Below are 27,993 nucleotides of genomic sequence, written 5' to 3'. Positions count from 1 at the left end.
AACATGCGAAAAGGTTGAAGAATTACAGTATATTAAATACATTTACAAATGTATCAGATATATGGCTAGGGGAAGTGTACTACATGCACAGGTAGATGGCAGAAGTACAATTTTCCATCTGAAGTGTAGGCCAACAATGATTACCGTCTGAAGTGTAGGCCAATACTGATTTCCGGCTTATGTGTAAAATTCAAGATATACATGTACATACGACTATGAAGATATGTTACTGAGTACATATTTTTTCTGAACAATCGTATATTCTGCTGTAAGCATTACTGTTACTGAGATGGAAAGATTTTTTTGTGCATCTTCATCTACGCTATTTATACTGCTTATTGGTGAAAAATCAACATATACATGTACGTGAAATTAACTTTGGAGAAAGATTACCAAATTAACATTTTTGAACATATTGATATATACGTGATATTGGCACAGCCACCTGTTACGCTAAAGTACTCATTTATGTCTGGTGCATGAAATGTTATTAAGATCATCATTCTGTCATATTTTTAAAATCATATTTGTTTTCGAGTATGGAATCGAGTACAGAATAATTGATTTTGAACTAAGGACAATTTATTGAAATTGTCATTCATATTTAGAAATGTAAAGTACAACTTATCATCTTACGCTGTGTGTTATTTTCCAAATTTGGGGAAAAATATACCTTTTAGTGAATATTTAACTGTTTTATGAGCTCTTCAGGTTACTATGGATTTAAAGTAAAACCAAATAGGCTAATTTCTTTTTGAAGTTGTATACATGTGGCCAGGGATTATAACATGCATACAATAGGCCATAATTTGTCTGCCAGACATCACAATTAACCATGTTCATGATAATAGCTAGAAACCCTTTTAAAATATTCACATGGTATTTGAGGAAAACACAGAGAAAGTATATGCATCTAGGCAAATCAAAAGATCACATGTACACTTATATTGGTGTTAAATGAAATTCGTGCCTTAATTTCTATTCCAAACTTGCTACACATAAAGTAAGTTAAAAACATTTCTACTGACCAAAACATTGTGTGTGAGAAAAGCATACATGTGTGTGCTTTTCTCCTTCTCTCAGAGAAAGGACAGAGGGCCAATCCAGACCTCAGAATGGTTTGACAGATCAGGGGCAGTTTCCACTCGAGACAGTTCTGACTTAAGTCAAAATTTAAAATGTGATAATGCTTTGTTTTTTAAATTGAAGTTGAAATTTTGATACATTTGTCCCAAGAGACAATTGATGAGGTGGTGAAAACTTAATTTTTTTTTATTTTTATTTTAATTTATAGAGCCCTGAAAATAAGCTCCAAAATCGTGTTTCAAATTTGACATACGTCCAAGCTGGCTTTGTGGAATTGCCCCGAGGGACTCTAGAAAAAAAAAGCTTTAGGAATATATTTCCTGTAACCTTTCTTGTAAATCATGGTTTCTGTTTAGTGTTAAGCTGACATTTTCATTTTTCAAGAAATTATAGATTGACAAAGTTTAGTGAAATTGGAACCCCAGAGATTTGGTCTTTGAGCTCTTGGCTTACACAGAAGTAGAATCTTGACTGTCAGCTGTAACTGTTATTAAGCAGATCATCATGAAAATTTTGTAATTTTTAAAGAATTATCATTTCTATGCAAGTGCTCATCTTTTTAAAATATTTTTACCTTTTTTTACACACAAGATTTTCTGATCAATTTATGTTTCATGCAATATTGGTGAAAAAATAAACCTGAGTCTAAAAGAAATTGTATTTCCATGCTGTCTTCTCTTCCTAATATTGAATTGTTTTATGAAAACTTGGGCAATGGGCTATGATGGGTAATTTTTAATTTGCACAGATTTTGAAGAACTACAATGTAGTACACTTTTATAGCTTTGAAATTTGATTTGCATTTTGTGCCAGGTTATTGAAAAATTCTTTACATCACTGAACATCATATTTCAAAAACAATAGACCAATCCATTAAATTTTGGGAGTGATCTGGGTTTATGCCCTGGAATTTCTTTGGCGATTCTTCATGATTGAGGGTGGGATTGTCCGTTTGCCTATAGCTAAGAAATTTCTATATGTTGCAGAGATCTGCACTCTAAGAGTGACTTCTAGTTCACTTATTTAATTGATGTTTATTTAATTGATACTCAAAGAATTTTTCACGCCTGAAACATTAGTCACAGTTTTGGTTGGAGGAATCCATAATGATGGAGTAAACCACTGGCACTGGCCAAATGCCTGATAAACCTTCTCACTTAATATACGGGCCTCGATAGAGTATCCGCATCAGGGGCAGTAGATCCAGGATCAATCCTGGGTCGGGTCACACCTAAAACTTTAATAAAGAGGAAGTTGTAACTTCCTCCCTTGGCGTTCAGCATTAATTTGAAGACAAATAACTGTTGTCCAGGCCGCTGCAAGCAGGCAGGCACATAATGGGTAGTACAACCACTGGTTAAGTATGAAGTTAAACCTAAAGCACTCATTCAGTCACTCCTCACCTAATACCAATAATCAATCAATAAGACCTGAATTTGATTCTGCAACCTCAATGGGCAGTGACCAATCAGTTGCGATGAGAACAATGCTTTAAACAACCAAGTGTGTTGTTCTCAAAAATGGATCATAAAATAGACACTGCCTAGCTAGTGAGAACAGGGATGAACCATAAAACACACCTTTAATATGGCAATTGTCCAACAGGGGTTACCCTCATTTGTCTTTAAATTTATGGGCATTGATAAGACTTGTATACAGTGAACAAAACCAGGTCAGAAAAACAGACAATGCGTCACAAATATCTCAAATGTATTTTGGTATCACAGAAAAACATCTTGCATGGACGGCAATGTAGACATATCTATCACAGGCAGATATGATGGGTAAACTGTTAACAAAAGACATAAGTAAATTCTTGCATAAACAAATACATTTGTGTAGAAAAAATATATAATCAGAGCATTATCTTAAATCATAAATTCCACATAATTTTTATAACAGGAAACAATGTCAATACAGTGTAAAATTTACACAACTCTTTGAGGGTAGAGGAAATGAAGACACATATGTACAATACCACGATCACAATATCTTGTATTAAAATAAAAACCTGTATACAGTATAAATGACCAAATAGAGAAAATATAATTTGAAACATGGTAAACATAGACCGGTTCATATCACGTCTACATTCAGCCATTCTGTGGCCAATCATACACATGATAATCGGATGAAAATGAGACGCGCATGTACACATTATAGCCGTATCAACAGGCACACATTCACACTGATTTCGTGACGTTTTGCTGTCATTATATACACTAACATTCTGAAGTGGAGTGAAGTGAGGCCCATTACACTGGAGAACAATTATACGCTGGTATGTTAATCAGCCAATTTAACCACAAGGGCATGTTACAAGAATACACATGTCAAAAAATGATTTGACTGCCTCATATCTGATGTGGGAGGATGGGTTACGGTAATGTCTTTGCTTTTTCATGAATGGACAAGCAATGTTTGTCGTAGACTGAATATATATTTCATTGCCCAGCCCCCCACCCTCCCTATTTTCCCTATCTTTTGACGAAAAAATATCACCTTTTTGTAGTAAAATTGTGAAAATCCAGGTGGTATTTTATGTGATTTTTCCACAAAACACAATACAGCAGGGCGAGCAACTGGTGAAAAATTCTACAAATTGAAATACTTACTGTATTTTGAAACATATCTGACTACTTAACGCACATAAGTAATAGTATAATACATTAGTGAAGTTTAAACCAAGCAATTTCATATACACTGTGCAGTCTGATTGCAGTTATAGATGTGCAATCAATATATGGTCTTTATTGCAGTTTTGGACACAAAATTTGATACATGCTTTCCACTAAACATAAATGGTTTCATCGCAGTTTTGAATATGCAATTCAAAATATGCTCATATTTTGGTTTTAAACATGGAATTCAGTATACTGTCTTACATAGTAAGATATATGTAAAATGCAATACATTGTTCTACTGCAGCCAATGTATGGTCTTGAAAGCCTTCCTTATCAAATGAGACCATTATGTTCTGCATGCTTAAAATATTGATGACATTGAACAGAAAATTGTGATACAATCTGGATTACTTTACACAGTAACAATTCCAGTTAAAAAATAATTGCACTGCTAAAGCAGCCACTAATAATACTAATTACAGCGCCCGTAGAGGAAGGAGATACAAATCCAGGACAGACAGAGTGTAGCAGGAGTTATCTCCCATACTCCTGCCGATGATATACACATAGGTCTGTGTACAGATCACTTGAAAATCATCCAGACATCAATTGTCCCTCAAGCTTAGTCAACCGGTCCTTCATCTCCGCTAGTTCTGTTACAAAACAACAAGCATTAACAAAAAAAATCACGTTTACTCTTTGAGTGGAGTTTTCTTCAAAGAATGATAGGCAATAAGGCAAATAATAAGCGGGCCCCTTGTATGTCTGCATGTACGAAGATTTTCTATATTATGGAGAAATCAGTTCCTAAGTGCATGACCCAAACATTGCAGTATCTGCTCAATACACATGAAAAAAAACGCTTCAACATTATATGATGCAGATGTTCGTTGTCTTTGCTAAATTTAAAAAAAAATAAAAAACAGTGATATATTTTTCACATGATAGTTTTAGCAAAATCCAGTCTGGTTAATGGTCCATGAATGACAACAGGCAACACTGATTAGTTTGCCAGTTAAGATTAATAAAGCTGAAATATTGTTCATTTATTTATGACCTTGACATTTTGTGCTGCACTCAAGAATATTTCACTCTTATACTAAATGCAATCAGATTTATGTGTGCAGGAAACCTAGGGCAACCACAGCACTATGACAGGTGTCTCCTGACTTAAAACCACAGTTAAAATAGGAAGAGCTGGGTTAGAACCTGTGACCTCCTTGTCCAGGAATAGTTGTATTCTGAAACAATCCAGTAGATGACTCAGCTAGTGAGGTCCACAAGTTACTGATTATTAAGTTTCTTTGTGAGAACTGGGCTCAGATTTAAAAAACATATTAAAGACTTAAATCAGAAATTCAAAAAACACTGACACAATTAAAATGTTTTGGTCTAGGAAACTTAAAATGTGTACACTGACTCTTAACTGCCCAGCAATGTACTCACAACAATTTGAGTGTCTTTCCTCTTCTGAGTTTGGCTATTTAATTACTTACAATTTATGACTTTAGTCTGGAGTTGCTCAATGAAATTCAAACTTTGTACACTGATTCTTTACTACAGAACAATGTGCAAACCACCATTTGAGTGTCTTTCCTCTTCTGCATTTGACTTTTTAAACACTTGCAATTTATGACTAAGTTTTTATAAATTTCTTGATAAATACGGGCCCTGAGGTGTAATCAAAATTTAGTATAAGATCTGCTAAGTTTTAATCTATCCATAATTGGCAAATCAGCATCCATTTTGCTCACAGACACACAAGTATATCCAGAAAATATGAAAGGAAAGACTGACTTGAAGAGTTTAGTTTATTAAACTTTAGTAAACTCCTATTCATTATTTTTGTTTAATTAAAAAGAGCAGGCATTATAATGCATGTCTGTCAATGTTTCAAACAATTCCTGTACATAAAGCCTAAGCATTCAATGTAGTTTGAAGTAAACTTACGTCTTCTCTGCTCCTGATTTTCCTCAACAAGCTCACTGTTTCTAGAGGAGAGGAACACAGCATCTTGCACAGCGTCTTCAAGAAGTTGTCGATATCGCTGTTCAATGGCTGCTTTCTGCTCCTCGAACATCTCACGGTACTGACGGAAGGTCTGATGAACAAAGAAGAGCTTGTCTGACTTTGGGATGTCAAAAAGAGTTAATTTGCCTCACTGATGCAATGAGTAAGTCAGTAAACAGATTGTGTAATGAATAGAATTGCTTTAGTTTCACTGTATCTTCAAAGTTACTATTACTGGCACAGGGGTATATGAGGTCCACTCCAGTACATATCGAATCATTTGCCATTACAAGTTCCATGTTAAATTCTTAAACAAAAGAATGTTTCCAAATACCAGGAAGATGGAACACAATGCCCAAATCGTGGGTAGACTTCTTAACACTTTAAACTCAGAGACCAATTCCACAAAGCCATTTCTGCCCTAAGTCAAAATTTGAAATATCATCTCAAAGCTTATTTTTGGGTCTTAGAAATGAAAATTTTGTATCCCCGATCAATGTTATCTTAAGACAAAATGTATCTAAATTTCAACTTCCAGTACCAAAAAATAAGCATAGTACACAGTTTTTAAATTTGGACTTAAGTCAGAAAGGGCTTTGTTGAATTGCCCCTGATAAACCAAATTTCAGAAGGTACACATGAGTGACTTTGAAGTGTTGATTATGGATTTGAGAATCAGCACCCAGCACATGGTCATATCAGCTTTGAGCAAAAGCGGTGATCAGAAGTAGGAGCTGACTGGGTTGTAATAACCAAACACCAGTCTGAGGTAGCAAAATTAGAGTGTACATGATGTAACAAAGCATGGTTTCACATGAATTTGTGACGTAAACTTCAGTCATTACTAAACAGTAAACATTTACTGTATTCAACAGGCTATACACAGATCTTATTGTTGTGATTCTCATATTAAGATCTAATCAAAAGTCAATCAAAATGCAAATGAAAAATCAATCGTATGCAATTTGGAGGCCATGTAACCACAGATATTTTCCTGTGGCATGTAGACAAGTCAATGTTTCTTATTGGAATTTTATGGAGCAAAATTCCTAATCAAACCATGACAATCTCAAAGTATACTGATATGTAAAATCACTCTAAGAAGAACACGGATAAAATAAACAGATACCTGAAAATGTTGCAGTTGTTGTACTTCTAACTCTGTCTTGTGAAACTGGTACAAATTGTCCAAATTCTCACTTATTTTGGCTTTTTCCCGCTCCAGCATCTCCAGCTGCAAGATGGATGACAAGAACAAAACACAGATGTATTATGTAAACCGTGTATTAATTTATATGGCTGTTCTTTAATGCAGTACTCAAGAATTCCACTTGTACAAAAGCAGACAAGCTTAAGTAACCCATCATGTTCAGTCAGGTGACAATAACAGCAAGAAAAACACCTCAGGCCTATGAGCCAGTAACGGCCCCCTCACAGCAACGAAGACAACATATATGATATAAAATGATGCACAAAGTTAAACATTGCTTTTTGTTACTCATCTGTAGGATATCTGATTGGAAATACCTCAAAACTTTTCACTTTCTGTGACATACCAATTCTATCCCATTACATTAACAGGTTACATGTACCTGGACATTACTGTATTGCACCAAAAGTTCCGCTTTCTTCAAGTGACACATTCCTTTTAATTCTGATTAATGCATCCTTCATATAATACAGAGCCCCTTTAGTTGGAGTCTTCTGCGAAGTGTTATCTTCAAAAGTATCATTTTAAGGCCCTTATTTGGTCTGAAAGCACATTTTCACAAACCTGACTATTGTCAATGAAATGTTCGTGAAACGGGAATAAAACGTTAAGTGAGTAATTTAATCAAATGTATGAAGGCATGTTTTGCTAAAACTTTTGTAGTATATCAAGCCACCCTGTATTGTTCTAACTAAACAACATCATTTCGGAGAGAGGATGTGAGAAAAGACAAAATCTGATGTTTTGACCCCAGAACATCCAAGACAGTGTGTGTGTACCTTCATGGTGATCAGAGGTTTTTCTGCCTTCAGCTCTGCCAGTTCCGTCTCCAGGTCAACCACTTCCCTGGCATTGTATGACTTCTTCTCAGACGCTCTCATCTGGATAATCAAAGACCAAGGACAATTATCATCAACTTTACATTTCAACTAAACCCTTACAATGGAAACGTTTGGAGGGGAGTGTGGCAAGTTTCGACATTTATGCACAAATACAAACTCATCCAAGCAAGCCCTTTACTAGATATAAATTTTCTTCTCATTATTAACAGCAATCACGAAGAGATCTTTCAAGTTGCACACACCAACCATCATCAGCTCTAAATGACTTGAAAGCAAGAAAGGTTCCAATTGTATGTAATGATCAGTATTAAAACTTCTAAAAAATATATCTGGCTGCACTTTCACTTATGCTTTTTAGATTTTTGCTCGCAGAACTAAATAAAATCAAATGTTTTATTTGCAAGGTCGGCTGTATGAACTCTTGTATCATTGCTACACTGTACCTGTTTTGTATGCCTTTTAAACCTGTATTTCTATCTATTAATAAGTATGTAAGTTTATAAGGAATCAAAAGTTGATGTAATACCACTGATCTAAAAAACAGCAATACACTTCCTAAAACTTGCATTACAAATTACATACCTGACACTTCCGTGTTACTCTTAAAAAATATTCTACAAACATATATAAAATTTATCACATCTCTTTTCAATTGATGATGATTTAAAGTTTTCTTTCCCTAAATCTCCCCAGCCCACCTGTATTTCTGTCTTGGCGTTGTCCACTTCTACCCTAACCCTCTCCAGCTCCTCAGCTATCAAAGCTCGGTTCTCAGCCTCCAACTGAGCCATTTCCTCCTTCTGAAATATTGAGCATACGCAAAGCTCCTGACAAGAGGGTTGAAAGTTTGTGAAACTTTTTACATTCACATGGTGATGTTGTGACTCTCTCATTATTATCAATGTACACATGTGCAACTATGAGTCCAAAGCAGTACAGAATTAAAAATAAAGGTTGATCGACCTTGGGCTAGTTTCACAGAACAGCCGTATTACACCTTGCCCAATATGAGCATTACTGAGGCCATTTACTTCTGTATCTGTGACTCTGTGTAATAAATTTATTATGCAAAAGTCTCATCAACTCAGAGCAAGAGACTGATGTATTTGCAAATCAGTTCAGCGATGACACTGTTTTAACAGATGAACATAACCTAGGCAACAGACACATATGGCACCGATGGCAGGATATGGGAATATATACCTCCTAAATGTAACCAGTGCTGCCCAATAAGAGCACAAGTAATTTGTCAGATTCAGGACAATATTACATGGAATGGGATTCCATTCATTATTTTGGAATTATATGGCAGTTAATCTTTATAAGCAATGCCAAGTGTTTCCCTAGTCACTGGAGTGCTGGAAATCATATCTGTGGCTGATTCCATCACTAAAGCCAATTCTGACTTAATTCAAACGCTGATTTTTGATATTAAACGTTGAAATTTTGATATATTTGTCTCAACTCAAGATTCGTGGTCAAAAAGTCCACAAACACTCTAACATCGAAAGTAAAATTTTGACTATTTTTTTATATGATGGGTGTTTCACGCCATACTCGAGATATTTTACTATGACGGGAGCTAGCATTATGGTAGGAGGAACCTAGGCAGAGCTCTGCGACCATTCAAAACCTGCGACCATTCACAGGTTGCTGGCAGATCTTCCCACGTATGGCCGGAGATGAGTTTAATAAGAAATGGCTTTGTGGAAGCCCTGTACATTTATTTATTTATTTATCTATTTATATAATTGGTGTTTTATGCTGTACTCAAGAATATTTCACCTATATACGACGACGGCCAGCATTATATTCGGAGGAAACTGGGCAGAGCCCAGGGGAAACCCACAACCATCCACAGGTTGCACACAGACCTTCCCACTTATGGCTGGAGAGGAAGCCAGCATGAGCTGGACTTGAACTCACAGCCACCCGCCCTGTTTAATCACATCAGTTTTCATTCACTTGTTTAAGAAGCATAACACCTTACTCAAAAATATTCACTAAACTTCAGCCAGAGTGAAACTAGCAAGAGCCAGGTTAAAGGCTGATCAGCTGTGACACAATACCCCCTCTGAACAGACTATAACCTTAAGTGTATACAACAATGTGTAATCTCCATGGGACAAGTATGCAGTCACACAAGTATGTAGTGACAGAAGTATGTAGTGACAAAAGTAACACCCAATAGTGACACAAAAGTTTACTTCCATCTGAGTCAAACCCACCTGTACTTTCTGTCTTACTTCCACATTGCCCATTGTGGCTGTCAAATGAGCTGTACCTCCCTGCAACATTTCATTTTATACCATAAGCCAAACTGCATACTTGTACATAGCAATATACAATGATAATTAACATTTTTAAGCTGATTTACTCAACATGTATTATGTCAAAGAACCTATTTTAAGACACTGTGGTTTTGTTTTTTGAGAACTTCAAATGTAGCCTAAATGACCGTAAATTTGTCCATGACTAACTTACCCATTTTTCCAGATTCTGAGAATACTATTGATTTTAGAAAGGTGTTTTAAGGTTTGCTTGGAACATAGGATGATATTCTACTGGGAAATCAGTGAAAATATTTTTGGTGACACTTTTTTGCCTCTTAAAATGCAATTTTGTGGGCAAAATTTTGGGTCATTTAGGGTATTTGATTGTCCTAAACAAAGCCAAACTTTGGTATTTTCAGTGGACAAGAGGCAGGTGATTCCAGCCTTACATCCTAGTGAATGGTAAGAATTTGGGACTATATTTCCCAAAACAACATCCATTCAAACCATACATCTTTCTCTTCTTTCTGTTTCTCCTGGATATCTTTCAGCTGTTGCTTCAGCTGCTTCACCGTTTCACTTTCTCGTTTCAGCTTCTCTTTGATCTCATGGATGGCTGTTACTTTCTTCTTCGTTTCTGACTCACTGACTTTTCCTGGATACATAAAGCAAACAACAAGTATGTGTACATGTAATTCACTTCCATATAAATGACTGTAAATGCTACATCCATGTGTAGCTGCAACACATTAAATTTTCAAAACAATTGCTTCTCGTGTTATTGTATAAGATGGTGCTGTAATTCTTCAACCTTTTCACATGTTTACAAGGTGTTTATTCAAGCTTATTCTGAAGGCAATATTGGGTCCAGACTGATAATATTATACTTTTTGTGAAGTCCTGAAATTTGCTAATGCAACCAATTTGATTTTTTCTCCAAAATCAAATTAAAAATGTGCATACATTGCAATGAATATTGCCCTTTCATGTGGGAAAAGGGTGAGGCGACCTAGGAATATACAAGCGCTGGATACAAAGTCCAATGCCCGCCGAGAACAGAGAGATCGAAAGAATTTCCTCCAGGCTGGCTGAATCTGTATGTGTTGGACTTTAATCATTATTTTTATGCATGATTTAAGTTCCCGGACAAGTTCAGCTATGTAATTAATACTGTAGGTCATTGTGATGTTGTTTGAACATCGTCCAAGCTGTGTTGGCAATACGGATTGAATTCTACGTCTCATCCAATGCAGATTTTCTACACAACATAGACTCTTACACTATCACTTCAAAATGTACAAAACACTTCACAATAACCTAATATTGACTGACCAAACATACACATAAGCTACTATTGCAGTTGCCCACACAAAATAACAGAACAATGTAACACATGCATCATCACCATGTATTTACTCTAATGACTTTCAGTTCCAAGCCAAAAAAATTTTTGTTCTTTTTTGTGTGGTCTTGCATGAAGTTTCCAGGAGACTACACGCCTTCCCTTTACCTTTCTCAGCAAACTTGGAGTAGTCTGTTATCTTCTTCTGAAGGTCGTCTTTCATTTCCTCCAACAATTTCCTCTTTTCTTTGTACTGTGTTGACAACTGAGCCAAACAAAAACCCAATCAACATTACAATTTGCACGACTAAGCAGGAGAGTGAGTGGTGCTTACAATTAGAACACCATTTGTTCATGTGGAGGCGTATTTATCTAGATTCATGTTAAATGCAGTATCCAATGGCCATCAGATTAATGGCTAATGGAAACCGCGGCACATTACTAGATACCTAAATGATCTTTGAAATTTATTTATTTGATTGATGCTTTATGCTGTACTCAAGAATATTTCACTTATTATGTCCCCTAGCAGCATTATGATGTGAAGGAACTGAGCAGAGCTTGGGGAAACCCACAACCATCTGTTGCTGCAGACTTTCCCAAGTATGGCTGGAGAGGAAGTCAACATGAGCTGGACTCCCATTGACCGCATTGGTGAGAGGCTTCTGGTTCATTGCGCTGGACTGGCAAGCTACATGTAACCATCTTGAAACCTAAATGAGCCTCCTAGTGAAAGGTTCAGTCATGTCAGCTGGACAGCTGTCTTCCATGTGACCTCTTTGGTCAAGGGCACATGGTAGTATACAGCAATACATGATACCGCCCACTAAAAGGCTCTCTTGCTCTTAACAGAATGGTACTTTCATGAAAGTGGAATAACCCTCAGCTGATTATATGTGTGCATATCTACATGTACACTGCACATTATCTGCATACTTTATACTAAGATAAAAGTAAAAAATTTTTCTTTTTACATAATTTCTTGAAAACTTCAGTAAAATTTGAAAAACAAAGCCCCACACCAAAGCTGGATTTGAGGCTTAGCATCTTAATCTATCTGGTATTAAAGTAAAAGCCTCATTTTTCAAACTTATTATATGTCCTGATTTTGTGTATATGTCAGTTTCTAAGTGTACACCTGCACCACATTTATCTGTCAGACTTTTGTTTAGTGCCCAACTCAAGTATTTTTCCCTTCATACAAATGTAGTCATTTTGTGAGTATGGAAACCAGTCCCCAGGATAAACCCACAATAAATGAGCTGCTGTACAAACATTCCCACACACCATATTGTGGTGATTCCTGGCCCAAGTGGAGCGGCCAAAGGCTTATAGTGACAAAGGCCCAATTAGTATAAACTACAAGTTACCAGTCTATGGCCAGATTTGAACCTATAACTCAAGCACCAGCATTTGGTCTAACCAATAAGCTTCAACCCTGCACAGCATAAGCTTTTATTTGAGGAGCTCCATGAACAGATGTAGCATTGCAAACTGCCCAAATGACTTCAACCGAATGTAAAAACATAATAATGTGAATACTATTTTTCGCCAAAGTGCCAAGTGCTAAAGGCATAAAAGGTGTCATGTTCGCACCACATCTGCTTGCTGGCCAGTACTGAAAGCATAAACGTAGTTATGTGCACACCACATTTACCTGGTGACCAGTGCTGAAGGCATAAACGTAGTTATGTGCACACCACATTTACCTGGTGACCAGTACTGCAGGTATAAACATAGTTATGTGCACACCACATTTACCTGGTGACCAGTGCTGAAGGCATAAACGTAGTTATGTGCACACCACATTTACCTGGTGACCAGTACTGCAGGGATAAACATAGTTATGTGCACAGTACTGCAGGTATAAACATAGTTATGTGCACACCACATTTACCTGGTGACCAGTACTGCAGGTATAAACGTAGTTGTGTGCACACCACATTTACCTGGTGACCAGTACTGCAGGTATAAACGTAGTTATGTGCACACCACATTTACCTGGTGACCAGTACTGCAGGTATAAACATAGTTATGTGAACACCAAATTTACCTGGTGACCAGTACTGCAGGTATAAACATAGTTATGTGCACACCACATTTACCTGGTGACCAATGCTGAAGGCATAAACGTAGTTATGTACACACCACATTTACCTGGTGACCAGTACTGCAGGTATAAACATAGTTATAACAGCTCTTACCTGATAGTTATAGTTCTTACCTGATCTTTGTCTTTCTGCAGTAGTAGCACCCTCTCCTGAATCTCACGGTTCCCCTTCTTCACACTCTCCATCACCCACTCATACAGACCCTGGGGATAGTGTCAACACAGATCATGGAATCAGCCATGACAAAGATGTACTGGTACTGGTCATGTCTTTTGATACTCTGAACTGCTAGGCCCAGGTTTTTCTTCTTTTTTAATTATATGACATTTGAAGGATTTTTTACAAGAATGAGTAAAACCACTACCTTTAGTCAAGTACATGAAAGACCTCTTGATTTTACAAGGGTGGACACTTGTTTTACATCTTGTTTGATAGAAGTTTCCCAAAGCTTTATTCAGAGGTAGATCAATATTGAATACAGGATTTTGCCACTGTAGCATGTGACTTGTCCAGAGTGTTACGCAACTTTTCTTGACCATAACTGATTGATCAGCTGTCTTGCCATGTTTTGGGGTCACAATTATGACACCCATTTCCTTAATGAATTTCTGAAGTTCTGCTCCTCAATTTTCTCCTTTGTCTACTCTTCAATATTTAAAAAATTTTTTTTTTAGATACCCATGTTACAGTAAATCTAACATAGCTGCCTAACAATTTTGACAGGTCACATTGGTATAGCAGGACTTTATAGAGTTTATACTTGAAACTTCCTTATTGCTGATCTTTGATCTTAAAGTGCCAATCACTTTCAATCACATCAGTGCTTACAAGCTCACCTTATTTGACAAAGTAGTTTTCCTCTCCTCCTGAAGTTGTGCAGACAATTTCTCCCTTTCTGACCAAGTCTGCTTTTTGGCTATTTTCAGATCCTGGACCAAATCCTGTAGCAAAATAGCAAACCTTGTATCATTGTGTCAAACCAAAATAATGAATATTCATTATGATTCTAACAAATTCTGCCAGAAATTTATCACAAGTAGACATCAGCGATCCCAGCTCCTATGGTAAATCTGCCTTAGCCCTAGACATCTAAACCGACACTAAAAATTCAAAAATGGAATAAAAATGAAATTGAAAACCCACCTTTTCATTTTGTCTGATCTTCATGATTTTATGATTATGGTTTTGGGAGTCTTTTGAAAAAATGCATGGATGGTTGATACCACTTCCAAATAATTAAGTGATTTTTCAGTTTTAATTTTATTTTAATACCTTTCAATCTTTCGGTCTGTAAAATAAAAATTTAACTTGGTTTGGCCTTGCATTAGATTTAGTAATCATGTAAATCTAGGTCAACAAGCCTACAAGTGAGGATACAGCGTACTAGTCTGTATATTTCGTAGAAATTGAAACTTTGGCGATCATATCCAACACGATCACTTTGAATTACTCACCTCCATTTTGAGGATATCATCCTTGCTGGGGTCAGATGTACTGGCGATTTTGTCTCTGAGGCGGGAAATCTCAGCTCTTAATTCACTGATTATGTCATTTGTATCATCCTGAACCAAACAGAAAAAAAAATGATGTTCATTTAAACAAAATGACAAATATGACATCAGTAATCATGAAGAATTACAAATATGAAAATAACAGTGATAATCATAACTTATCAATGCTTGTTGGACAATGTTGACTTCTTGTCATATCCGTCTCATTACAGAAGCATATACATAGGTTTACAAAATGTATTTGTGCTCATTTTTACAATTATTGTCAACTTTAAATTACAGCAGAGGCAATAATTTCAATGAAAAAAGTACCTTATAGTCTTATATAAAAATATAAGATATTTTTTTGACAGAGTGCATTCTTAAAAAGTTCAATTTTCTGACTCTGTACATTGTACATACACATTTTAGGGGGCTACTTACAAAAAACTTTGTAAAAAATCTCGTTTTCATTTTTTTCCACCGGATTTACAAAGTGACAAAAGATTTAATTGAAATGTCACTGCTCTAATTCCTGAATCTTTTCACACATGAAAGAGCAATTTTCAGTGCAATTTGTGCACATTTTCAATTTGATTTTGGGGGAAAAAATACATTGGTTGGGTTGGCCAATTTCAGGACTTCATAAAAAATGTAATTTTATCAGTCTAGGCAGAATAATGCCTTCAGAATGTACTTAAATAAACAACACCTTACACACATGTGAAAAAGCTGAACAATTACAGTAACAAGCATGTAAGTCAACAATGTAGTAATGCTTAGAGGGCTTTGTGCAAGCTGACTATCTGAAGAGTTGTTTACAAACCAGATTGAGTTTCACACTGTTCTTGATGCTCTTGGTCAGCCCAGAATATTCCAGAGTTCTTAGAGTCTCCTGATGATGCTTGTCTGTTATACAATACAGGAAAATATGATATATTTATATGAAAAAGCAAATAAATGGGAAGACATGCATAAAATCGATTAACATCCATATTAATGAGTATCAACATGCAAATCCAGAGATTTTATATCCAATGACAAAATTGAAAAAGGTTATGCATGGAAGTGGCTGGAAATGAAGTTCCACTGCATGAGCCTGCACTCAATATTTCATCAACATCGAAAAATGTCTGCAACAGTTACTGAACAAAAAAAAAATGACAGTTCCATGGACAGGCTCAAATTAGTAGATCTTGTGTTTTCTAAAGTGTGGGATAAAAAAGAGTATCAATAAACCCCCCCCTTACCAGCTGGATTTAGAGCAGCAATCATCAAGGTAAAGGCGTTACCTCCCAGGGCATCCTAAAACATAGACACAGGAAAAACATGAGGATTGTATTCTACTCATCCAAAAGAAATGCATATGCCTGGATATATTCCACGCAGTCACAATTAGACACACACCTTTTCACACATACCCATCACTCTTCTGGAATAAGGATGGAAAATATGAAAAAACATGTGTAAGGCACAAGTCCTCCTTTCTTCTTACTGTCCCTCAGGCACTAGATCACCTCTAACAGCTTTACCCTGACACGCTGATATAGCACCTGTCTGGTATTACCTGTAGTAGACGAGTGAGGAGGGAGTCCCTGTAAGGCACATGTCCTCCTTTCTTCTTACTGTCCCCCAGGCACTGGATCACCTCTAACAGCTCCTTTACCCTAACACAAGAAAAGAACACTCAGTTATAAACTAAACAATATTTTACTTTATAATTGCCATGCAATACAAAGGAAAAATCAGTTGGGAGACCCAGGATCAAATCCAGGTCGGGTCATACCAAAGATTTGAAAAAAATGGTGCTTTTCACTGCCTTGCTTGGTGCTTGGCACTGAGAGGTTAGAGCAAGGAAACAGGACTGGTTGGCCCAGTGTCTGTATAATGTGACTGGGTGGACTGTCATGTCTGGTGACTTTGGCATGATACTTCAGTGATGGCAGCACTTTGGCAGCATGGACTCGCCCTGACACAAGAGGACACAGCATATGTACACACACCTCATGACATGATGTCATCCCATGACTGAGAAATTGCTAAGTACGACATAAAACCCCCACGCATACACAGATACAAAGCAAAAATAAAGACATATTCCCCTGCTTGCACTGTTCTCAGGGCCTAAGTGGCAATAAGTCGTCGCCAATTCTCTCTATGTAGTTTTACATGAAGCTCTTAAAACAGGAGCAGTCCTCAGAGTGCCTCTCAGCAAATACATAGGAGAAAATACAGCAGTGTAGGGAGGGATTCACTATCCCAACCAATGAGGCAATGAGCCAAGGGTCCAAGGGTCGCCTAGGAGCCAGAGGTTCTTGCAGCCTATATAACTATACACACGTTTCATTGTCTTTTAGGAGAGAAAAATCTACATGTTGGTTGTGAGTTTACATGTAAGTACTTACTTTCTGTTGAAATATGCGCTGTAATCAGTTGTAAAATATTTACTCAAATAGTGCATTCGAATAAAGTGATCAATGTTCATTTTACATTGAACAGAGTAACTAGACTGTAGGCAGCACAGTGGAGAGGTGGTTGGGACATGTTAAAGGAAGCAAAAAGACTGTCCCAGCCAAGTATGGGTGAGGGTTCAGGAGCCGCCAAGGCCCTGGGAGCTCCAAGATTCCAGACGTCGGGAGAATGGTCCTTAACACCTTTTTGACCAGTTAAGGAAAATACATATAGATGTACTGTGCCTTTATCTTGAAAAATAATTTGTGTACTAAGGGAATTCTCATCCAACATTATGATCAAAAATTAAGTTTATTTACGAGTTTACAAACTCATTCTAATGTTCTTTGTGACAGAAAACATGCAGGCATGGCTTCATAAAACATTAGCTTTACAATAAGTAATATGGCCTTGCTGAAACTATGCCGTGAAACAGGGCAAATACTGCAATGAATTTTACTGATGGCTGGCGGATAAGACACCTTTTGAAGGATAGACGTATATGTTGTCACTTCGTTTGAATGCTGCGTTACACTGACCCATTTTGCAAATTACAAAATTTCAGATACTTATCTTTTTCATTAGCCAGAATAAAAAAAATTCACAACTGACATATTTTTTTCCATTGGGGTCGAGTTACCCTCCCCCCCCCCCCCCCCAACAAACAATGACGTATGGCCTATTAGAAGTATTAAGAAAGTTTATGAGCAAGGTGTCAGGCAACAATCAAATAATTAAACAAATAAATAGCACACAATGGCAGAAAGTTTTCAATTTACGGGGCATCAAGAACAAAACATTTCCCTTGTGATTTACATGTATCAAAGTACATTGAACATTTTATGTTAAAAATGTATTAAGTAAGCATAATAATAGGCATTGATGCAAATATTCTTTGATTTATTTATTTACTCGATTGGTGTTTTAGGCCGTACTCAAGAATGTTTCATCTATACGACATCGATGACCATTATGGTGAAAGGAAACCTGGCACAGCCCAGGGGAAACCCACAACCATCCACAGGTTGTTGCCAGGCTTTGGCAGACGGACAGGAAGCCAGCAAAGGCTGGACTTGAACTCACATCAATCACATTGGTGCGAGGCTTCAGGGTCATTGTGCTAAGCACTAGGCCACAGAGGCCACTAAAAACTTATCTTTGAATGCTCTATCTTAAATGTTCCCTTTATCAAATGTTAGAAACTGTTACTTCAAGATTAGATTATTATAGTATGGTACCATTACCCTTATTGGCATTAACTGTTATTTGATGTAGATGTCAGGGTGTGATATAGGTTCCTCATGCAGCCTACATGTACCCTGTTAACGCAAGCTAAAAAACTGAGAGAAGAGACAGTCAACAAATTTTGAACGGGCATTTTCATACAAATATAGGAAATTTTCAACAAATAAAGGAAAATATATTAGGGTCTGAAAGATATAGGAAAGTATAGGAGCACTCTTAGGCCAGCAGGAGATTAAAAAAAATCAATAAACAGCAGAATACTAGAACTTGTGAACATTTGGATTGGCCTTAATATATGGACAATATATGAATGCTTGTTATAATTAAAAGTGAAACTGAAAAGTGATTTTACCCTTTTTTCATCCCTGACTTTGTTTCACTACCAGCCTCTATACCTACAAAGGAAATCACATATCGCGATGTAGACAAAACAATTTCACTGAAATATCTGAAATAGAATGTTTTCCTTAAGATCATGCCACTTGTCAGATGAAGTGTTGAGAATCTTGTGACAGGTAATCAATGTCTTTACACGGTCAAATCAAGTTCTCTCTAGCATTTATTTATTTATTTGTTTGATTGGTGTTTTACGCCATACTCAAGAATATTCCACTTATACGGCGGTGGCCAGCATTATGATGGGAGGAAACCGTGCGAAAACCCTATAAACTGCAATGAAATTAACAAATTTTAGTCTCGGTCCTGACAGGCCTTTTCTCTGTAACATTGGAACCAGTTTTACTGTCAATTCTATCTCTCTAACAGATTCAAAGCCTTTACTTGCCCAGCCATTTAACTGATTAGCTCAGAAGATAACTTTTAATTGAAAAATGAGGTGGTGTGGTCAAATACAGTGTTAATTGTGAAATTATCCTCACTGTAGCTTTGTGTCAGAATGTTTGTTGGGTACTTGGCAGGGTGTGGCCGGTTTCTACACCTTATGCCCACCTCCCTCTCTAAACAAACCTAATTACTATTACAAACATTCCTGATTATGATGAAATACACCAATACACAAGTTTGTACTGATTTCAGGGTCATGATTTCAGTGAAATTGCAATGAAAAGTATAAATTACAAGTTGTCCTAAAGACAAGACATCTTCATCTACACGGTACCTGCCAGGTCAGCCAGCTGAAGACGTGCCCGAACTCCGACCTTACTGGACTGGCGTTCTTTTTGTTCTACTGTGATTGTGAAAATACTGTGAGCTCTGTGAAATAAACATTGATCAAACTGATTAATGACAGTAAAAGTTTATGAATTGCTAATTAACATGAATTTTCTTTTCAGATTGTACATGAATTTTTTTCCCTTTTTTTTCCCCATTTAACCCAGATATCTGTGGCACCCCCTGTCTTGGCCCAGCTCTCCTGCTCACACAACCTGTCTGACTCACCTTTCCTTGTGTATCTTGACATCTGTGGCACCACCTGTCTTGGCCCAGTTCCCCTGCTCACACAACCTGTCTGACTCACCCTTTCCTTGTGTGTCTTGACATCTGTGGCACCGCCTGTCTTGCTCGGTTCCCCTGCTTGCACAGCCTGTCTGACTCACCTTTCCTTGTGTGCCCGGCCATCTGTGGCACCTCCTGTCTTGGCCCAGTACCCCTGCTCACACAGCGTGTCTGACTCACCTTTCCCTGTGTGCCCTGGCATCTGTGGCACCTCCTGTCTTGGCTCGGTTCCCCTGCTCACACAGCCTGTCTGACTCACCTTTCCCTGTGTGTCTTGACATCTGTGGCACCGCCTGTCTTAGCTCGGTTCCCCTGCTCGCACAGCCTGTCTGACTCACCTTTGCTTGTGTGCCTGGCCATCTGTGGCACCTCCTGTCTTGGCTCGGTTCCCCTGCTTGCACAGCCTGTCTGACTCACCTTTCCCTGTGTGCCCTTACATCTGTGGCACCCCCTGTCTTGGCTCGGTTCCCGTGCTCATACAGCCTGTCTGACTCACCTTTCCCTGTGTGCCCTGACATCTGTGGCATCCCCCGTCTTGGCTCGCTTCCCTTGCTCATACAGCCTGTCTAACTCACCTTTCCCTGTGTGCCCTGACATCTGTGGCACCTCCTGTCTTGGCTCAGTTCCTCTGCCCATACAGCCTGTCTGACTCACCTTTCTCTGTGTGCCCTGACATCTGTGGCACCTCCTGTCTTGGCTCGGTTGCCCTGCTCATACAGCCTTTCCAGTTCCTCCAAGTTTTTGACCACCAACTCTGACAGGCCATCCACATATCTGACAGAGGGGAAACAAATTTGTAACAATGATCAGTTTAAATGAGAAACGAGTATTTTGTTACACTTCATCAAATGTTTCATGGTGACAAAGTTTGTTTTCTTCAGGCGAAATCTAAAGAAAGAACATAAATCACTAGTCAAAACAACTAAACCTTTTTGTTTTAAATCTGACGAGCAAAGAACCGATTCTGTATATAATAAGGCAGATAAGGAAAACATCATGAAAATCAAAGTGACAATTAATAGATCTCAAGATTTGTTTTACACTTAAGTCAGACTTGGAGTATTGGTATTTTCCTTTTTGCTATTTTAGCTGAAATTTGTTTTACAATACCTTACCCAGAATTTACGTTGTCAAGAAATATTTTGACACTGTTACATAAGAAATTGCTACATTTTAAAGTGACTTGAAATTTTGACCTAAGTCTAAGATTGCTTTGTGATTCCGGCCCCCGGGTGAAGCCATTTCTGACTTAAGCCAAAATTTAAAATATGATTTTAAAACTAATTCTTGAGCCCAGTAAGTTAAAATTTTTGGCCTCCTCATATATGTTATCTTAACATGAGTGTATCAAAATTTCCAGCACTAAAAGCTGAGCATTGTGACAAGATCTTCAGTTCTGACTTAAGTCAGAAACTGCTTTATAGATTTCGCCCCAGGGGCATGGAGTGTAAGTACATACATGCCCTTATGGGGGTGCTGACGGATCTTCATGGGCCGGGTATGAGGGTTCAGCAAGTCTGTCATTTCCTCATCTAAGATCTGAAAACGACAAAAAAGTAATACAAGTCCGAATGATCAGCCACAACAGCATGATGGGAAAGTCCTTACTAGCTGTGTGGCCTAATATAGCGTTGGCTTTGCCTGGTTTTAACAAACCATGAACCTGACCTTTACCAGATATTTATTTATTTACTTATTAGTCTTTTACTCTGTACTCAGGGGCATTTCCACCTATATATCACGGTGGAAACACTTAAACACCACGGCTTTATGGTAGGCGAACCCCACTTTACTCTACAAGTGAAATTATCCGGAGTATGACTTGAAATATCCACCAGTATCAAATAATTAATATAAAAATATATAATATAAGTTTTAAAACAACATGGTGCAAGAGATCTAACATATTTTTAACTGCTGAAATGATACAAAAATTAGACTATATGTGTACATTTTAATCTGTGAATCCTGAAGTAAAGAATAATACAATTGGTAAGGATATTCAGCATCTGACCATGTGGAACCATACTTTAACACACATCAGTTACTGACTAATGAGAAGCACATACCTCAACATAAGAGACAGTCACAAAAAACTCCTTTCCAGACTTTTCGCCAATATGTTTGAACAGACTTCTGTTCAACTGAATTGATGAAACAAACCAAAAAAACCAATTCATGTAAATGAATGAAAAATAAACATTGATGATAAAACTTTTTTTAAATTTAATACATGTATGACATTTATAAAGTGTCTCCATCAGGTGAAAATTTATCTAATGAAAGAATCTCAATTATTTCTGTAATTTTGTGCACACATTTTCTTTGTATGGGATACATAGCTGAATAATTAGATCAAACAAAGTCTCTCTCTGTTTAACCAATAATAATATTGGTACATTTACAATTAAAATGTCTGTCACAGACTGAAGCTGATCCAAGTGGTGTGACTGAAATGTAAACTGGGATAGTTGAGACTCCATCTGGAAAATACAGTGGAGATCAGGGGAGATAGCCTCTGCTGCAGACAGTAGGGATCAGGGGAGATAACCCCTAAAACAGAGGCGGTCAGTTCAGAATAGGAAACAGTACCCTATTACAACTTCCGTTTTTTGTGTGGGGGGGAATGTAATTCTGGACGGTATAAATTCTTTTTGCACTGCCTGCTGGTCATTTTGAGTGTACAGATTAATGCTTGGAATGACAATAATAGATCTTGTCTAAATTTTGGGCAGGTATGAGTTTTATTAAATAAGATTGAATCTCTTGGCGAGAGGACCCAATGTCAGGTTGTGAAGGTGCCGTGTGATGCGTCCCCTTGACATTGCTAGGTACCCTCCCAGCTGACGGCATAGGAAAGTCTACATTTTAATGATCAACCTATTTCAAGATTTTCATGGCTGTTTTCTCACAGGCCGGGCAAGGTAGGCAGCAATGCTTATTGGTCACAGAATGTTTGGGCTGATTTACAGCACTGATCGTTAACAGGGTCGCTCATGAAAAATCAATAGGCATTTGGAGGCCATCACCCCTGTAGCAAATATGGTGGATCAGGGGAGATAACTCACACATGGTACAACGCCTGGGTCATCCTCAATTCCTGACATCAAGTAGCTCTTCCCAGCTCCTGTCTACAGATAAAATGAACACATTCAGAGATCAAAAGTACCAGCAACATCAATACTATCAACACTCACAGCCAACAATCTCAGTCAGAGTTAAATATCCACAATATCTCCAGAATGTCACTATCACAAGCAAATAGAGCAAATACACTACAGCAGCCAGGGTGTCAGAGTATTATTCACTTGAGGTTAGCAATCACTGGCCACACACTTTACTTTTTACAGTACATTTTTGTTCTCATTATTGGTATAACATGTCTGAAGTCCAGAAATACTCACAGCTCCAAAGGCCAGGACAGCCACATTGTAACCCTCTAAAGCACGTTTTACATATGGCTCAACCTTTCCATTGAATATGTCAAACTGAAAGTGAAAGCAATTACTCATCATGCATACACACACATACACATTCTTTGGGATATCTCCTTATTTCTTAAAACTAGATGTGAAACGTAACAAACGAAAGCTGTACGGAAACAAACTATTGGCTTTCAAATAGACAATGCTTCTTCATCGCATATACACAGTGTGTCAAACATTTATCTTCGTACCTCGTAGACATAAAGTAAGATGACAGATGTCCAACATCTTTACACAGCGTTACCTTTTCAACAGCATTTCTTTACTTCCAAACTTGTATGTTTTTCCGTTTATAGTTTTTTTCTTTAAGTTTTTTTTGGTTTTAATTTTAACTTTTATTTAAATCTTACATTCTTTGCATCTGGAGAAAATCCACCATCAAGTGAGAAAGTTGCATTCTGAAACATTAAAAAAAAAAAAACATCAAATGTATGTCATGGGAAAGCCTTAAACATGTATAAGAAGTTTCTAATATTTTCCTTGATTCCATAACATCACTCTGACTGTACATGTACATTAAAACAACCTGGTGATTTGTGATTCTTGTGATTAGCTAACAGAGAAACACTTAACAAGTAATACTGATGCCACTGTTAACAAAGCATCTGTCAACACAGTGACAAACTGAAACTGAAAATATCTCATACCAGCTGATTGACTGATCAATTCATTTAAAATTGATTTGTAATGGCATACTGAAGAATCTTTCAACCACACAACGAGTATTAATGGTGGATTAACCTGGAGTGACAACAACAAGCAGTGCCCTTTGCCATGTATCTGATACAGCTTCCATCTCTAAGATCACAGCCCGACCTGGGACGATGAGACTCAAGAGAGCTCATTAATCTATGAAAAATTGGCCGTGCTGAGAACTACACCTTGAGTGATAGCTGACATCTGAACTACGATGCCAGATGCAGTATTTATAACATGAAATGTTTCAACAAATGTTTCAACAAATGTTTAACGTACGGATGCGCATTCATCTCATAAAACATTCTGCCACTTTGTGACACAGGAACTAAATGCTTATATTCTCTCATTTTCTTTTAACTTTAAGACCTTATACTATTATAGATGTTATAATATATACATGTGTGAATGGTCCATATGGTTGATACATTTCATTATTTGTCTGATTGCTCTTTAATGCCAAAACTTCATACAGCGTAATATTAAGACTATGGGGGCTTGTGTAGCCAAGTGATGAGGCGCTCAGGAGCCTCTCACCAATGTAGATGATGTGAGTTCAAGTCCATAAATGCTGACTTTCTCTCTGGCTGCAAGTGGGAAGGTCTGCCAGCAATTTGCAAATATTCAAAGGGTTTCCGTCGATATATAAGTGAAATTATCTTCAGTACAGCATAAAACACAAATCACCCAAATAAGTAAATACAAGTAACATAAAGACAATGTTTTCATGAATGTCGAGAGAAATAATATTGTATGAAATAAAGGCTATTACTCATTAGGTTTGTTAACTACGAGAAAATATATGTATAGATCTACCATGCACCAACAGAAATACTACACAGTATATGTTGGTTAGTTCTCTACTCACAACTGAAGTAACTGAAAATTACATCTATAAACTGTTTATAAGTATTTAGGATTGGAAAGGCTTCCTATCTGTCAGTTCATAAAGAATTCCAGAGAAATCTTTATCAGAATGCGAAGAATCCAGAAAGTTCTCTGAAAACATGGAAAGTAATACAGGAAAGACAGAGCGTGAAACTACGAGTAGCATAAAAACTTTACATGTCGTGTGAGGTAAAGTAAAGAAAGAAACTTCTTCTACACTTCACTAGATCTACAACCTATTACTCACAAGAACTGATGTCACAGGTTTTGACTGAAAAATGGATCGGTTTCTTCATTATCGGAGGAGATATCACAAATGTACACGCCACACTGAAGTGTCAGTGTTATGCTTTAGTGCATACACCATAAAGGACTTGTAAGAGTACAAAGTCTTTGCTCATTATATTCATGAGCTGCCAGCCATTTAAGGGCCAATGAGAAGGTCTTACAATGCCAAAGAAAGTCATCTCATGAAAATTCAAACTAGGAGAAAGATTCTTTTTGCTGTAAAAGAATTGAATTCTTGTAAGGGATTTATTTCGGTCATGAATAGAGCGACCTTCATCAATGAGGGAATGACTGCCATTGTAGCACGCCTAGACATATGCAACTTGTGATGTTATGAGTTGTTAGAACAGAATAAATTGAGGAAACATAACACAGCCTTAATTTACAGATTCAGATGACCATGATATAAGGTATACATATTTGTCAATTTGTCATCTCTTTTCAAACCAAATATGCAAATGTAGTCAGATTCACATCTGTGTCTCTTCATAAAACTAAATAAATACTTCTCATAAAAGAGCACTGGAATTACACATAAAATACAAATTCCCATAAATAACTGCTGGATAATCCTCACATAAAAATGCACTGGAATTACACATAAAATACAAATTCCCATAAATAATTATTGGATAATCCTCACATAAAAATGCACTGGAATTACACATAAAATACAAATTCCCATAAATAATTATTGGATAATCCTCACATAAAAATGCACTGGAATTACACATAAAATACAAATTCCCATAAATAATTATTGGATAATCCTCACATAAAAATGCACTGGAATTAAACATAAAATACAAATTTCCTATGGAGGCTTATGTGGCCAAGTGATTAGTGTGCTAGCATGGCACAATGACCCAGAGGCCCTTCACCAATGCGGAGGCTGTGAGTTCAAGTCCAGCCTCACCAGTCGTACATGGGAAGGTCTGTCAGCAGCCTGCGGATAGTCGTGTGTATCCCCAGGCTCAGTTTGGCTTCCTTCCACCACAATGCTGGCTGCCGTCGTTTGAGTGAAATACATGTATTCTTGAATATGGTGCAAAATACCAATCAAATAAATTAATAAGTACGATTCCCCAAGCATAACCAAGTCATCTCATACTCTCACCTTGCCAGCTGGCTGTACAATGACCTTATCACCTTCAACCTTTGTCACAGAGGTCATGCCCTTTTTGACCTCTTCTGGGGTCAGAGGTCGAACCCTGGCTACAACCTTAATATGGGCAGATTCACTCGGCTGAAAAAGAAGACAAAATGATCAGTGACAGAAATATACAGGCTGTGAAATTCACACTGCCGCCATGCAAAATTTCTCCAACAGAGCACCATTATGCAATATTCAACCTTTAGAAGTCATAAACAGAAACTTCCTGATGTAAAAACATGACAATTTCTGTAAGTTAAAGAGTTGGTCATTATAAAGAAAGACTGTTGCATTTTCTCTTGTAAAACTCAAGATTACAGTGTGTATGCCACATTTTTATTTGATTGGTGCTGTATGTCATACTCAAAGTGACTGTTTGAGCTTTGTGTAAGATGAACTAAAAGTGATCTTGACTGCTTATTACCACCAGCTGGATGCTGACGAAAAATGAAGACACACCGGAATAAACTTTATATTGGCATCCCTGACAGCTCAAGAGCTAAGATGTCATTAGCAAATTTCTTAAATGTTTTCTAGATTCCCAGATCTTTCTGCCAGTAAGATTGTCAGAAACATAACTTTCATCAGTCCTCTCCGTGACAGGTGAGTGAGGACCATTGTTCACCTTGTTCTTACCTAGTCAAATTTACGTGAGCGATTTGTTACTTACTGTAGAATAGGTTACCAGAGGGTATGCGTGAATCAGTATATTGAAATGTTTGATTAACTTGCCTTCTGCTCGACTATAAAATGAAAATGACAAGAACAGTGAAAGGTATCTTCTATTTGAAATGCTGCTTTCGCGATGATTGTGAGGTGAATTTGGGTTTCGTGCGTCTTTAATAAGTAGAATATACGAGAGATGTTGTGTGTGCGGGCAAGCTGAGAGGTAAGAGCCAAAGCTGACACCTGTTTTGGACTGCAGCCATTGTTTAGAAATGACTTATCCAACATAGCCTGAATCGGTGTATGGTTTACCATTGGCTGCCCCTGGGGCTAGGAGGCCTCCCTGAGTGTGTAGTAAACGTGACAGCTATAGTATGCTGTCGTTGTCAATCAAACCTACAGTATTAGTTTACTCTTTAGCTTGAGAATGCTTTTTGCTAAATCCAAGTGAATATATCTTAAAATAATTAATCGTTTTTGTTGCATTAAGCATGAAAATATATCAATAATCACCATATTGAGGACGGGTTGTTTCGCAATTTTTCGGACGTCCGGCTAACCTTTGCCAAGCACCGGGTAAACAAATTCGAGGCACCTGCGTAAAACGTCATCACTTTCTGTGTTGTTTTCTGAGAAAGGTACCAGTTTTAGGTCAAAGGTCATAAGTCATATAAGGGA

At 37.3% G+C, this 27,993-nt stretch overlaps 1 protein-coding gene across 1 annotated transcript; it reads right to left on the bottom strand.

The window, feature by feature from the left end:
- Nucleotides 1-2,711: 2,711 nt before the first annotated feature.
- Nucleotides 2,712-27,904, bottom strand: LOC135472460 (chromosome-associated kinesin KIF4A-like). Its single transcript, XM_064751976.1, has 24 exons — nucleotides 27,829-27,904; nucleotides 26,614-26,742; nucleotides 23,975-24,022; nucleotides 23,544-23,627; nucleotides 23,208-23,270; nucleotides 22,209-22,283; nucleotides 21,599-21,678; nucleotides 20,794-20,913; nucleotides 19,802-19,896; nucleotides 19,037-19,079; nucleotides 16,556-16,655; nucleotides 16,239-16,293; nucleotides 15,815-15,897; nucleotides 14,953-15,060; nucleotides 14,335-14,439; nucleotides 13,612-13,701; nucleotides 11,556-11,652; nucleotides 10,558-10,700; nucleotides 10,001-10,060; nucleotides 8,471-8,572; nucleotides 7,710-7,811; nucleotides 6,850-6,954; nucleotides 5,661-5,811; nucleotides 2,712-4,363 (listed from the first exon to the last, which is right to left on the bottom strand). The coding sequence occupies exons 1-24, from the start codon at nucleotides 27,829-27,831 to the stop codon at nucleotides 4,305-4,307; spliced, it is 2,100 nt and encodes a 699-aa protein (XP_064608046.1). The 5' UTR covers nucleotides 27,832-27,904; the 3' UTR covers nucleotides 2,712-4,304.
- Nucleotides 27,905-27,993: the final 89 nt, after the last annotated feature.

This window comes from Liolophura sinensis, chromosome 8 (genome assembly GCF_032854445.1).
Source record: "Liolophura sinensis isolate JHLJ2023 chromosome 8, CUHK_Ljap_v2, whole genome shotgun sequence".
Classification (NCBI taxonomy): Eukaryota; Metazoa; Mollusca; class Polyplacophora; order Chitonida; family Chitonidae; genus Liolophura; species Liolophura sinensis.
Note: the sequence above shows the minus strand (reverse complement) of the source record. Positions and strands in the feature narration are given on the sequence as shown.

Bases quoted from the DNA above. Each gene is read 5' to 3' on its own strand.
- LOC135472460 (XM_064751976.1), bottom strand. The intron at 22,284-23,207 runs GTGAGTTATCTC...TCATCAATTCAG, and splicing joins ACCCAGGCGTTGTACCATGT to TTGAACAGAAGTCTGTTCAA. The intron at 16,294-16,555 runs GTAATACCAGAC...TCTATGTTTTAG, and splicing joins TCCTCACTCGTCTACTACAG to GATGCCCTGGGAGGTAACGC.